General features: G+C 40.2%; 1 protein-coding gene across 3 annotated transcripts in view; it reads right to left on the bottom strand.

The window, feature by feature from the left end:
• Nucleotides 1-12,698, bottom strand: part of ICE1 (interactor of little elongation complex ELL subunit 1) — a 59,079-nt gene that overhangs the window by 40,690 nt on the left and 5,691 nt on the right. For 2 of the 3 annotated variants that reach the window (XM_082454356.1, XM_082454358.1), the window contains exons 2-5: nt 4,666-4,724; nt 3,994-4,022; nt 1,674-1,698; nt 796-907 (exon numbers count right to left, since the gene is read on the bottom strand). In XM_082454356.1, coding sequence (XP_082310482.1) covers nt 796-907; nt 1,674-1,698; nt 3,994-4,022; nt 4,666-4,724 — 225 coding nt within the window. The remainder of the gene's footprint in view (nt 1-795; nt 908-1,673; nt 1,699-3,993; nt 4,023-4,665; nt 4,725-12,698) is intronic. The other variant, XM_082454357.1, reaches the window with a different exon arrangement.

A 12,698-nucleotide genomic window follows, 5' to 3' on the forward strand; every position in this document is an offset into this window, starting at 1 on the left:
CCTCTCAGGTATGGCTGATGACATTACTTTGTAGTCAGAGGTAGACAAAATTCAACATCTTGATTGTTTCTGTTTAACTTTCACCGCATAGTTAAATATGTAATAAAGACTTTCTATAGAAATAGGAAAATCGACCACTGTTAAAGTATGTAAACCTCAGAGAGGTGCATGGCATCCTAAAATGAAACAATTTGAAGACTGGGAGGCACAAATACTATCAGATCGAGGAGCCAGGAATCATTCCAGCTTGGCTACGACTTGTCTAATGCTAACCACCTAACTTCACTGGCTTCAGAGTTTTTTTTAATTTATAAAAGCCATGAATTCTCTTCTAAGGCTCCAGTAAAACAAAATTTATATTAAAAAATAAGTTTATAGCATTTAAAATAGTTTTACTTAGTGCGACTGGGTTTTGAAATGGAAAACATAATTTCTGTAATTTAAGTTTGAACTTTTGCATGTTACTTTACACTTACAGCAAGAAAAATGGAAAAGGCAAGCAATGCAGGGCACATAAAGTCATAAAAATTCATAGCTAAAATGGTTCCTCTACTGAACCTCTCAAAAAGCATAAGCAACTAATACAGCATTACATTAATTACTAATAATTACTGTAAGGACCAAGCCATCAATCAACTAGTTCAATGTTCTCTAAGTATAGCAATACACTTCGAGTCTTGACTATCATTTATTTCCTTTGTTAAGACATAAAATGTCCCCTTGTCCCAATTATAGTAAATAAGTAGATCTTAATTTACTGACGACAGCCTTTTGTAGGAAAATTACTTTAGGTACCTTTTTCTCTTCTAACTCTGCTTTTAAAGATCCCAGTTCTTCCTGACACTTCTGCAGAGGAGAAATTTTTTGAAGCATCTGTTCCACTTGGTGATGCAGAGTAATATTCTCTCTAAAAATGGACAACACACTAACGTTATTATGCAAAAGTATCTACAGTGAATTATTAAATATATCTACTGGTTTCAATTTTATTTCTAACTAAAAACAAAGAATCTCTCTTTTTAAATGCATTCTCTCTATTTGTACCAAAATGATTTATGTATCACTTTTTATTTCTGACATGAGTCTATTTCTAATAAAAGTACATCCGAAACCATATGAGAAGCAAGCGCAATAGGCTCTCAATCTGCTGGAGAATACAAGAACGCTTGGATGATCTGCCAGGTGATCTGGCTCTTCAATCCTGAGTTCATCACCACTGACTTCAGTTCAATGATAGGCAAACTGTGTGAGTCATTTTATAACCATAGTTTGCCTTCTTCTAATTGATAAATGTAATCAGAGTATAAAACATTACTAAATTCTAAGTAAGACTACTTTAAATTGATTAAAATATACATGATAAACAACCACATTAAACTGTCCAATTCACAGAGACAACAATAACTGATAGCAATAAACTTCATCTCAGTGGCCACAAGATCAGTAAAATTTACTGAAAAATCAGACACTAGGCTGTAATTTAAGACCTCGGTAAGAAATTCATTTGGACAATTTAACAGTAAGGAAAATGTGAATCTTCTTTTATTATGAGCATCAAAGAACCAGTCTACATAATGGGTCAATTCTATGTGGCACTTTGTTGAATCTGTGTAAAAATCTAGTCCGATAAGTGTCTACCCCAAATACACTAAGAAAACAGGTAGCTAGCTTACCTTCTTGCAAACTGCAGCTGTAAAACTTGTTAAAGAAAACTGTGACAATTTTATCTACTGACGATAAAACAATTTCATCTTGTCTGAAGATAAAACCCACCTTAAAACTTCAATAATCTGTGTTCAATAAACATACAGGCAAGATCATAATTCTTAGAAAACAACATTCAAAGTTCCATCTATAACATATGATAAAGCTTTTTACTGAGTTACTCCTATTAATTATAACATGTGCCGTAAGTCAAAATATGTACTTCTCTAAATTAAAAAAGATTCCTGATTAACTATACGATTAATATTAAATTCCAAGAATAAAGACAAAGCAATAAGCAACTAATGAAAACTACCTTGAATCCTGTATATATCAGAATACCCAAACATCCTGTCCTTCTTTTCTCACAGTCCGGAGCACAACTCCAGCAAACAAGAGTTACGTACTCACTAAAACCACATATATATGTGTGTATACATATATTTAATGAATATAAATATTGAGTGAATTAAATATATATATATGTATTTAACGAGCAATGAGAAAAGAAATACAGGGAGAACATAAAATCTAGAAAACCTTTCACTTTTACAGTCTGCACAATTTGGTAACTTCATTTCCCATCATGCTGCCAGTAAAATGTTCTAAGACAGCAAAAAGTCATTCCTTTAAGTTTCACCGCCTGTCAAATCCTACTCTCATATCACAATATAGAAATGTCTGTTGGTCACAACACATCTGTACCCTCCTCTATTAGAATGTAAACTTCTGAAGATTAAGGAGTTTCATCCTAAATTACTGCAGTCTTTGCAAGAAAGAAGAATTCAAAAAATATCTGATGAAATAAAATATACTCTCTGCCCTGTACAAAGAGGAACTAATAAACAACAGAACAGTCAGAATGACACAAAAGAGTAAAGAATCGAGTCACACGAGAAGCCATATTAAACCTGCAACACTGGCACCTCAGGTTGTAGAGCAAACAACTGCATACTTGAGGTACAATGAATACATATTGTGAGCAAATGTCAGATGTGTTTAAAAAAATCTGTATTTACCTATAGTTGAGGCTGAAGCAGATTAGCACACTGCAGAAGGGAAATTCAAGAATAATCAAAAAGTTTTATCAATTTTTAATAAATTACTCTAATAATTTTGATTTTAAAATTTTATAAATTTTAGAAAAGTAAATCAATAATTTCCCTGCTAGATTACATTTGTAATTACCTCAAAAAGTTCATACCATTTCCTCCAAAAAGGATACAATGAACACATATTTTCCTAATACTGGAATTAACTGTCTATTTCCCTATTTAGCTAATTAGAAGTGTTTATAATAACTGTTTCTGTACAGCTTTCAAAATCAAAGATATTACTCTTGCAATAACATACATTTATAGTTAAACTGATAGTTTCAATAAAGCACATGAGGAAATTTTCAAAGACCTATTTTTTTGAATGTCAAACTTGAGATACTAAAAATAAATCGAAATGCTATGCCTTGATTTTATTACTCTAATCACACAAATTAGATACAATGGTACCAACACAAACAAACAACTGGTGATTACATAGAAGTTTAGGAATGACAGAAATAATACTGAAAGAGGCCTCAGGTTACTGCCAGAGTTGAACAGCAGTATTTGCTCCAATACTGAAGCTAAGGCTGCGGGTCACACGTATGCATGTTTACTGTCACAGGAGACACTTAATTCAGGTAAGTATCACCACAAGATGTGGGAGGAATGATTGTGCACACTACTTCCGCCCTGCCAAGAAAATACAGAGGCCTGCAGGTGCTCTAAACGGCTACTGGACAAAACGGTGACGCAGAGACCAAGGACTGTCCTGGGGATACAAACTTACACTATGATTTGGGATATATTCATTAATTCTCTACAAGTCACAGAACTAATTAACAAAAGTTAATTTTCCAACATTCTGAATACTCCTACAGCGCACTCCTTATAGAAATCCAAAAATATTCTCACAGCATCATGTTCAGCTTCACATTATTCCTAAACCTAAGGAGCACTGGTCATGTCCTCAGTACAAATGAAAAAGACCTACTCTTTAAAAAGCTTACGAAACCTTAAGAAAATCAAAATCAATGACAAAAACAAAACACATTCTATAACAAGGAGGCCAGCAGCCTTGACCATTAAACGTGTGTTACGAGTAGAAGACAGCTGCTCACTGCGCTTGTCAGGGGCACTTCCTACTTGGAGCCTGTAAGCACCGCTTTCCAAAGAGTAACTATGAAAATTCTCACATTTCTTTACATTCTTAAAAATTCCAAGGAAAAAGCCAGTAAAAGGATATCATCACATTTCTTCTGATATTCTGTCAACAAATTACTGTAACAAAGAAAAGAGTTATGTTACTTTTTCAATCTAGAAATCACACTATGTTAAAATCATGTTTCCAAATGTATAAGGCACCTTTCTGCCTAGGTTTCCTGTAACAAATTTATGTTTAATTAATTAAACATATGCACACACATACACATATCACCTTAAATTCCTTAAAAGCACTGCAGTGATATATGAGTTTTTAAGTTAAAATTCCTATGATCTAAGTAATATCTTTGCCTATAAATTCTTGTGACTTTCACAGGATTAAAAAAACAATCTCACACCAGGAAATTTACTACAAAGAAATCTGATGTCCAGTCCTAAAGCTAAGAAGGCTTTAAAGACAGAAAACAGCTTTAAAAAAAATTTCCAGTTTAGCAAAAATCATGGTCTAACGCCTGAGCCTCGTTGTAAAGGTCTGAGCACTGGTAACTCCCCAGCGGTCCAGCGGTTAGGACTCTGCGCTCTCGCTGCCGAGGGCCTGCGTCAGGCCCTGAGGAGTTCCATTATAACCCACACCACACAGGCACCAGGTGAGCAACCCCAGTTCCACTCTCAGCCCGAGGGGGTCTAACACCACCACCATCTGCTCCAGCCTGTATGTCAGGTTCACGAAGTTCGGCCAAACAGAGGAAAACATACTCACTCTGTATTAATAATTTTTTGCTTCAGGGTAATTAATGCTTCAACATATTCATTTAAATTCTGAAAGAAAAAAAAGCTACAGTTAGCTATTTGCTTTTATAATATAAGCTACTTTATTATTTTTTCTGTAACATTTATTATAAAATATAAACATACTGTTCACTATATTATATAAACAGAAATAGGTATATCTATTATTTATGTTGAGTATAAACCCACAGAGGTATTGTGTGACCTTGAGCCCATGCTGCATTTCTCTGAATCTCTTTCTTTACCGGAATGATGTCACTCTAACAGCAAGACAGTTGTACTGATGCTCTGACTGTGCGTGCTTTTTCACTGCGAGAGCTCAATAAATATTCATTACTTTAGTTCACTGATTACTACTAACCATCAGTCTACACTTCACTCCACATTATTTCTGAACGAACTTAATCCAAAACTACAGGTAAATTATTAAAAACAGCAAAAAAATAAAAATAACATGGGAAAAGCAAATACGAATATTAAAATGGGGACAAGATTCAGTGAAACTTCTTTTTATAAGTATCTATGTTACACTTTAGGACAAACTACAAATGTGGCTCTAAATTACTGCTCTCAACTTGACAGAAAAAAACATTAGTTACACTGTTCAAAATGTTCCTAAGATTTAAAACTGAACAGATTTTCTTTTCTTTAAGTGACTTTTTCCTTTAATGTCTCCTTTTTTTCACTGATAAACACTTCAGAAATAAGAATTTATTTTTCATTAATTATCCCCAAAACATCTTTTTCTATCTAGGTAATCTAACTAATTTTGAGAATTACAGAACTATTTCCCTTCATGCTAATATGTGCATTTTCTTTGCAGTCATACATGTAACATATTTACTAAAGTAAAAAATCTATACATTAAAATATATAAAGTAAAAAGTATATGTTACCGCATCATAACACGTGTCAAAAATCACTGTTACTGGGCTTCCCTGGTGGTGCAGTGGTTGAGAGTCTGCCTGCTAATGCAGGGGATGCGGGTTCGAGCCCTGGTCTGGGAGGATCCCACATGCCACGGAGCAACTAGGCCCGTGAGCCACAACTACTGAGCCTGCGCGTCTGGAGCCTGTGCTCCGCAACAAGAGAGGCCACGATAGTGAGAGGCCCGCGCACCGCGATGAAGAGTGGCCCCCGCTTGCCGCAACTAGAGAAAGCCCTCGCACAGAAACGAAGACCCAACATAGCAATCAATCAATCAATCAATCAATAAATCTTAAAAAAAAAAAAAAAAATCACTGTTACTTTTTGTATATATCCTTTCAGAAGTGTCACTATATATTTAAAATACGTTTGGATGTACTCAATTCACCAGTTCTCCACTGAAGGCCAGTTAGGTCCTTTTCAGTCTTTACTAACAACAGGCAATGTATTTCCTTGCCCAGTTCTCTGGGAGACACTTCCAGTTTCCCCTAGGATAAAGTCCAAATAGGCTCCCTGCATTACTGATAGCTGGGAGCTTTGGTAATCTCAGAGACATATTTTTCATTTATATTTCTTTATGCGTGATACTGAGAAATCTTCCTTATCTCCTCTGGCCATTCATCATTTTTCTTTTAGTAAGAAAAACGGCCCCTTATATCATTTGCTCATTGGTGTGGTTGCACTTGTCTTATGAGCTGCAATATATGAGGAACAGTAACATCTGGTCCAAAAGTTACAAATATATACTTGTGTATGTTTCTCAATTGATCATTAACATACAACTACATATGAATACAATAGTTTTAAATATTCACATAGTTGAATCTGTCATTTTTCTTAAATTTTGGTTTCCTAATATATTTAGAAGGCTCTACCCCACCTAAGATGCTAAATCATAAGGAGTCTTCCATATGTTATTCTAGTACTTTTATGCCCTTTTTTCGTATTTCTATCTTTATTCTAGAATTGATTCTTGTGTACAGTAGAGACTCTGAACATTATAAATCAAAGGACAATGAATGGACTATTCAATAACTTTAGTGTATTTGGCTTTCCACATTTAAAAAAAATCTTTCATTATGTAAAAAATAAATTCTACACGGCAGATTTCTAGGCAGAGAGGGTAAATAATGCATCTGCTTTTACTCCCTCCCTAAAACCAGCTAAAACTAAAGTCAAGGGATTTCTTTTCCCCAAAGGCCAAACCCACAAGGATGAGAAGCGGATAAAAGACAAATGAACACAGGAAAGCAGACTTGAGAATACTGATTTAGCAGACCCAGGAGAGGCAGGTGGCGGGGCAAGGGGGGCAAACCACTCAATTCTCAGTTTACACTGCAAAACTTCAACAAGCACGGAGGGGCCAGGGTCCTCAGGAAGGCTGGGCGGGGGTCACTAAGACGAGAACTAGTTGCAAGCTTCCTGGTAAGCATGAACCCTCAAATCCCCACTCCGCTCTGCTACCAGGAAACTGCCCCTCCCCCATCCAGCAGGAGGAGGTCTGCTTTTTGAAGAAGCCTCTGCCTGGAACACTGTGAACACTTGGGGCAGGTGGAATGCACCAAACACAGAGGGACCAGGTACATCTAAGCACACTGCGCTGATACTGACCGCCTGCTTCTCCCATTAAGCTCCCAGACAGTGGCAGCCAATCCTTTTGCCCTCCAGGCAGGAGACTAGAAGCAGTTTCTCTGAGGAAATCTAACCAGCCTGGAGACAAGATCTAAAGTAGCGACATGAGATATTCTTCAATCAATAAGTGGCCCACCCAGACCTATTGCAATGAAGCTCAGGGTCCAAAAGCCCACAACACTCAGCATTCTGCAGCCACCACTGTATTAGCTACCGCTCTTAATATGAACAAACAATCGAAGATTTCCAAACATCAGACAGAAACCTGTAACATGAAAGAGAGACCAAAACAAAACGAACCAAAGCAACTTGGAGTAGACAAAAACTGAGAAACCTTTAAAGGTACTAATTAACATGACCTGAGATAAATGATGTTATATTCATAAAACAAGAACAAGCAGCTATTTTTAAAAGGAATACTCAGAGTTCTTGGAAGTTTTTCAAAAAGTTTTTAAAAATTAAAAACACCCACGAGGATGGCTGAAATCAAAATGACAGACAATAACAAGTGCCGGTGAGGATGTAGAGCAACTGGAGCCCTCACAGCATTGCTGGTGGAACAGGAAATGTGCAGCTGCTGTGGAAATAATTTGACACTCCTCAAAATGCTAAACAGTTAATTCGATGATTTAGCAATTCCATTCCTAAGTATATGCCCAGGAGAACTGAAAACATGCCCATGTCACATTTGTACACTCTTATTTAAAGGAGCATTTATTCACACTAGCCAAAAAGTGGAAATAAACTAAATGGCAACTGATAAATGGATGAACCATCATCACCTGATGAATGAATAAATAAAATGTGGTACAGCCATGCAATGTGAATATTTGACAATGAACAGGAATGAATGGCACATGCTACAATGTGAATGAACCTTGAAAACCTGCTCAGTGAAAGAAGCTAGTCGCAAAAAGCTACATGCCGTATGATTCCATTCATATGACTTGTCCATAATAAGCAAATCCAGAGAGACAGAAAGTAGCCTAGTGATAGCCAGGGACTTGCGGGCTGGGGAAGGGGGATGACTGCTGATGCTTAAGAGGTTTCTTGGCGGGGGCACAGGTCAGGGTAAACATGTTTTACAAGTGGCGACCAGGTTGTGTTAACTGTGAATAGGCTAAAAACCACCTAACTGTACATATTAAAAGGATGAACTTTATGGTATGTGAATTATACTTCAATAAAACTGTTATAACTAAATTAAAAACCAGGAAGCAAAATAAAAGACTCAGAAGATTTGATGATAAAGCTGAAAAAATGTCCTCCAAAATTTAAACACAAATAAACAAAACACAGACGTAGGAAAGAATGAAGAAAAAATAAAAATCAGAGTGTCAGTGCAAGAAGTATCACATGCCCAACAAGAGTTCCAGTGAGAGAAGAACGGAAAAGATGGAGAGATCATTAAAGAAATACTGATATTCAAGAAGAAAGAACCAAGAACTGAAGCCAGAAGTTTCTAAATTGAAAGGGCCCAGCACATGGGTACAAATTGGATCCAAACCATGAAACGTAAGCACAAAATTTCAGAGCATCAGAGACAAAACAAAGATCCTATGAGAATCATGACAGAAAAAAATCAAAATGAAACAAGTCATGTACAAAGAACCTGGAATCAGAATGGCTTTAGACTTCAACAATCCTCTAGAGACCTAGAAAGCAAGTCTTCAAAATTTTGAGGGAAAATGAATTCCAAGGTAAAATTCTGCAGAAGCTATCAGCCAGTCATGATGGCAAAACAGACATTCTCAAACCTGGAGTCTCCACAAACTCACTTCCCAGACATCCTTGCTCAGGGAGGTGCCGAAGGATGTGTAAACGCTCCACCCAAATCCTGGAGTAAACTGAGAGAGGACGAGGTGGGCGCAGGACAGAGGTAAAGAGAATCCAGGAAGGCAGCTGCACACCAGACTGGAGCAGCTCTAAAGGCCCAGAAGGGGATTTTTTTCCCTTAAGAACAAAACGACAGAATTATCTGGTGGAATGAAGGCATCAAGATGATATTTCTACCTAACTGGCAGAGAACTGCAAGCGCCATGTAGCGTCATCACGCATTTAAATGGATTATTTTTTAAATAACCTTCTTTTCCCATTCTCTTTCGAGTTCTTTGCTAGCCAATCTCATCTTCCCAGTCTTGCTTCCAGATGCCATTCTGTAATGTCAAGAACTGTGCCAGAGACGTTCCAGAAACCTCAGGCTCTACAGTTAGACACAGCTGGATTCAAATTCCTGTTCCACCACTTCCTGGAAGGGTGCCTTGGGCAAACTGACTTAACTTATCCCTGCCTCAGTACTATTTCCAATGGTATAGATAAGGAGACTTAAACACTGGTTTGCGTGTGTGTTTGGGGGGTGGGGGGTTACCTAACTGGCTCGCTATCAGGGTTAAACAGAATGAGCCATATAAAGCGTTTAACTTGGTCTCTGACACATAGTGAACACTCATTAACATTTTCAAGATGAAAACACTGAATTAAGGAAATAGTCATTCATCGGGGAAACAAGAAAACACACAGGTAAGGAAAAATCATTGTAAGTTACTCCATAGTTTGGCTCTGAATAACAAATAGTCATAATGATGTCAACTCCGAATAGTGACCTAAGGGAAATCATAGCTGCACTGAGAGGACTTTTTTTGGGGGGCAGGGGGCAGGAGGGAATGCTCAGGGGTGCTGGGGTACAGGGCAGAAAGACAGCTCAATCTTCACCTTCCGAAGTCAGAAATCAAACAATACGCCTAAAACTTAAAAACAAGAAGCAGCAATATACATCTATTATCTAACCAGATGAAACACACGGAGTGCAAACAAAAGTGGTGTCTCTCGAGAACGGGGGCAGGCTGGCTGGGGGCTAACAAATTCTGTTCATCTAGCTGTCTCTCTAAGCTATGCTCATGTATAACTCTGATTTTAAAGACTTAAAATCACAAAACACAGCATTACACAGGAAAATAAAACACAAACTGAGAGAGGACCACTTCTTAGTTTCCTACTGAACTCCAGTCCCTAACTTTTTTCCTATGGCCTGGCTGAGTGGCAGCTTGAATCTGGTCTGTTACTGCAGTGCCCTAATAAAACATTCTTTGGTTTTTCTCCAATCTGATTCAAAGGTCACTTAGGTTGGTTGCAATCAAGGTCTCTAACTAATGGATCTCAGAACTGTGAATGCTGAGCGGCCTGTGTCTAGGTGGAAGGCAGTAGGGCCCTTCTGACTCACGTTCACTGAACGGGTACACACACCATGTGCCCTCGCTACTGCTGTCCAGCCTCTAGGGAAGGACGCAGGGTCCAGGGTGTTGTTCTTCCTCTCCAGGCAAGGGGAAGGTGGCCTGGCGTCTCTGATTACGGCTTCTCTCCCCGCAGTCTTGTCCTCTCCTTCTGGAACTTCTATTATAACATCTACTGGAAAGCTCAGATTTATCCCCAGTTCTCTCCTCTCTGCTGTCATAACTCCCACCTTCTGTTTTTCTCTGCCTTCGGGCCCAGCTCCTCAAGCTCTATCACGCTCACCCACTCACGTGTTCACTAGCACAGCCCCCAGAGCAGTCCTCGCCCCCGCCCCCCATGCCACTCAGATGCGCTCCCCATACCCCCCCCCCCGTAGCACACTGTTCATTTCAGCCATACAACAGCCTCCTGAACGCCACCGTGAGCGTGGAGCACCGAGGAAAAGAAAAGAGAGGCAGTGCACTCTGTGCTCCCATCTCCCCCCCCTTCTCGGGGAAGCGGGATCAACGTGGTGGCTAAGCACACAGTGTGAGGAGAGGGGGCCTTGGCACGGAGCACGCAGTGGGCCTGGGGGCTGAGAAGTGGACAGAGGAGACGGCAGTATAGTTAGGAAAGCGGTTTTACTGAACCACTAAGTACAATACATAGACACAGAGCGAACAAGGAAATATACAGATGATAATGGAATAACTAAATTGCCTGAGTCGACCTCAAATTATACTAACATTTGAAGATGGGAGATTCTTAGCTGTGGGGCTGCCCTTTGCACGGACAGGCCTGCCAGCTTCCCTAGCTTCTACTCACGATGTGGCCAGAGCACTGCCTCATCCCCAAGGGGTGGTGCAGACAAGAGTTCACAGGGCAGGCCTGAGACTGCTGTCCTTAGAAAGGCCTGCTCGAGACGTGGGCCCTTCACTGGCGTCTGGGAACTTGGATTTCTGGAGGGTTCCCACCATTCCCCAAACTGACAAGAGTGGCGCCCTGTACCTCAACTGTGCAATGTGGCCGATGCTGAAACCTGCTTTCCTTCTGGGAGTCTGGAGTTTTGGTACGTGCTAGACAGGGGGTGCCCACGCGACCAGCCCCTAGCAGTCTTTGGGCTCTGCGTCTCTAATGAGAGTCCCTGGTAGACGATACGTCACACGTGTCACAACACACCGCTAGAGGAATTCATGAGTCAAGTCACTCACCTGGTTTCCTCTGCACGTCACCCCACTCGCCTTTCCTTTGTATCCTTTCACTACAATCCTTTCACTCCACGCCCTGGAGCAGTCCCTCTAGGGAATCACTGAACCTGGTGTGGTCTTGAGATCACTAATACAGTGTAACCACCAAAAATGTCTCCAGACCTGGCCAAATGTTCCGCAGAGAATACAAGGCTGTACTCAAACTGCCCTGAACGTGAAAGACAGAGAAAGACTAAAGGAAAAAGGCTGAAGAGACGGGACGATGACATACAACACATCTTCCTTATACGACCTTGAACCAGAAAGGGAAAAGCTGCACCTGGGCCTAACCTAAGCACAATCGGATGGGTCTATGGGCTGGAGAGAAGTGCTGCACCCTGCACCGAGGCTTACACCCTGACTGGAGAGCTGTGGCTCATTCTGCTGACAAGTGCTCAGGTCTCGAGGAAACGCTCCGTGGAGAGCGCAGGGGAGGGAAAGTGTACGTGTGTGCACACCCGTGATGGAGTGAATGCAACCATCCTGACAACCTGTGAATGGGGTGAAGAGAATACCAGAGCTCTTTGCACTATTCTGGTAACTTTCCTATGAGTCCTCAATTATTTCAAAACAAATTCTTTTTTAAAACCACACTAATCTCCTTGATTACTCTGCTGTGGGTGATCTGCTAACTGGTCAGCCTGAATCCTCTCTGATAAGCCAGATTTCCTCCTCCTGTTTGCTAACTTTTTATTAACTGCTCTTACTTAAAACTGAGAGTCTAGGTCGAGCTGTGTCAGAGCTGAGTGTGCCTCTGAACGGTGAGACAGGACCCTGGGTGATGCCCTCTGGCACAGTGGTAAGAGCCCACCCCCAACCCCCCTCCACCTGCATGCACCCACCAGGACGAGCTGAGAGGCTCCGGCGCCCGGGAAGGCAGGCTCCGGCCTCGCTGGCCTCGCTTTCCTCTCCTCACCTTCTGCCTTGTGCTTACTCTATCACAAACTCCAGTCTCCCCTCCCAGTCATTGCATGTGATGCGCCCTCTG

The sequence above is a fragment of the Balaenoptera physalus genome, assembly GCF_965194825.1.
Source record: "Balaenoptera physalus genome assembly, chromosome: 3".
NCBI classification, from domain to species: Eukaryota; Metazoa; Chordata; class Mammalia; order Artiodactyla; family Balaenopteridae; genus Balaenoptera; species Balaenoptera physalus.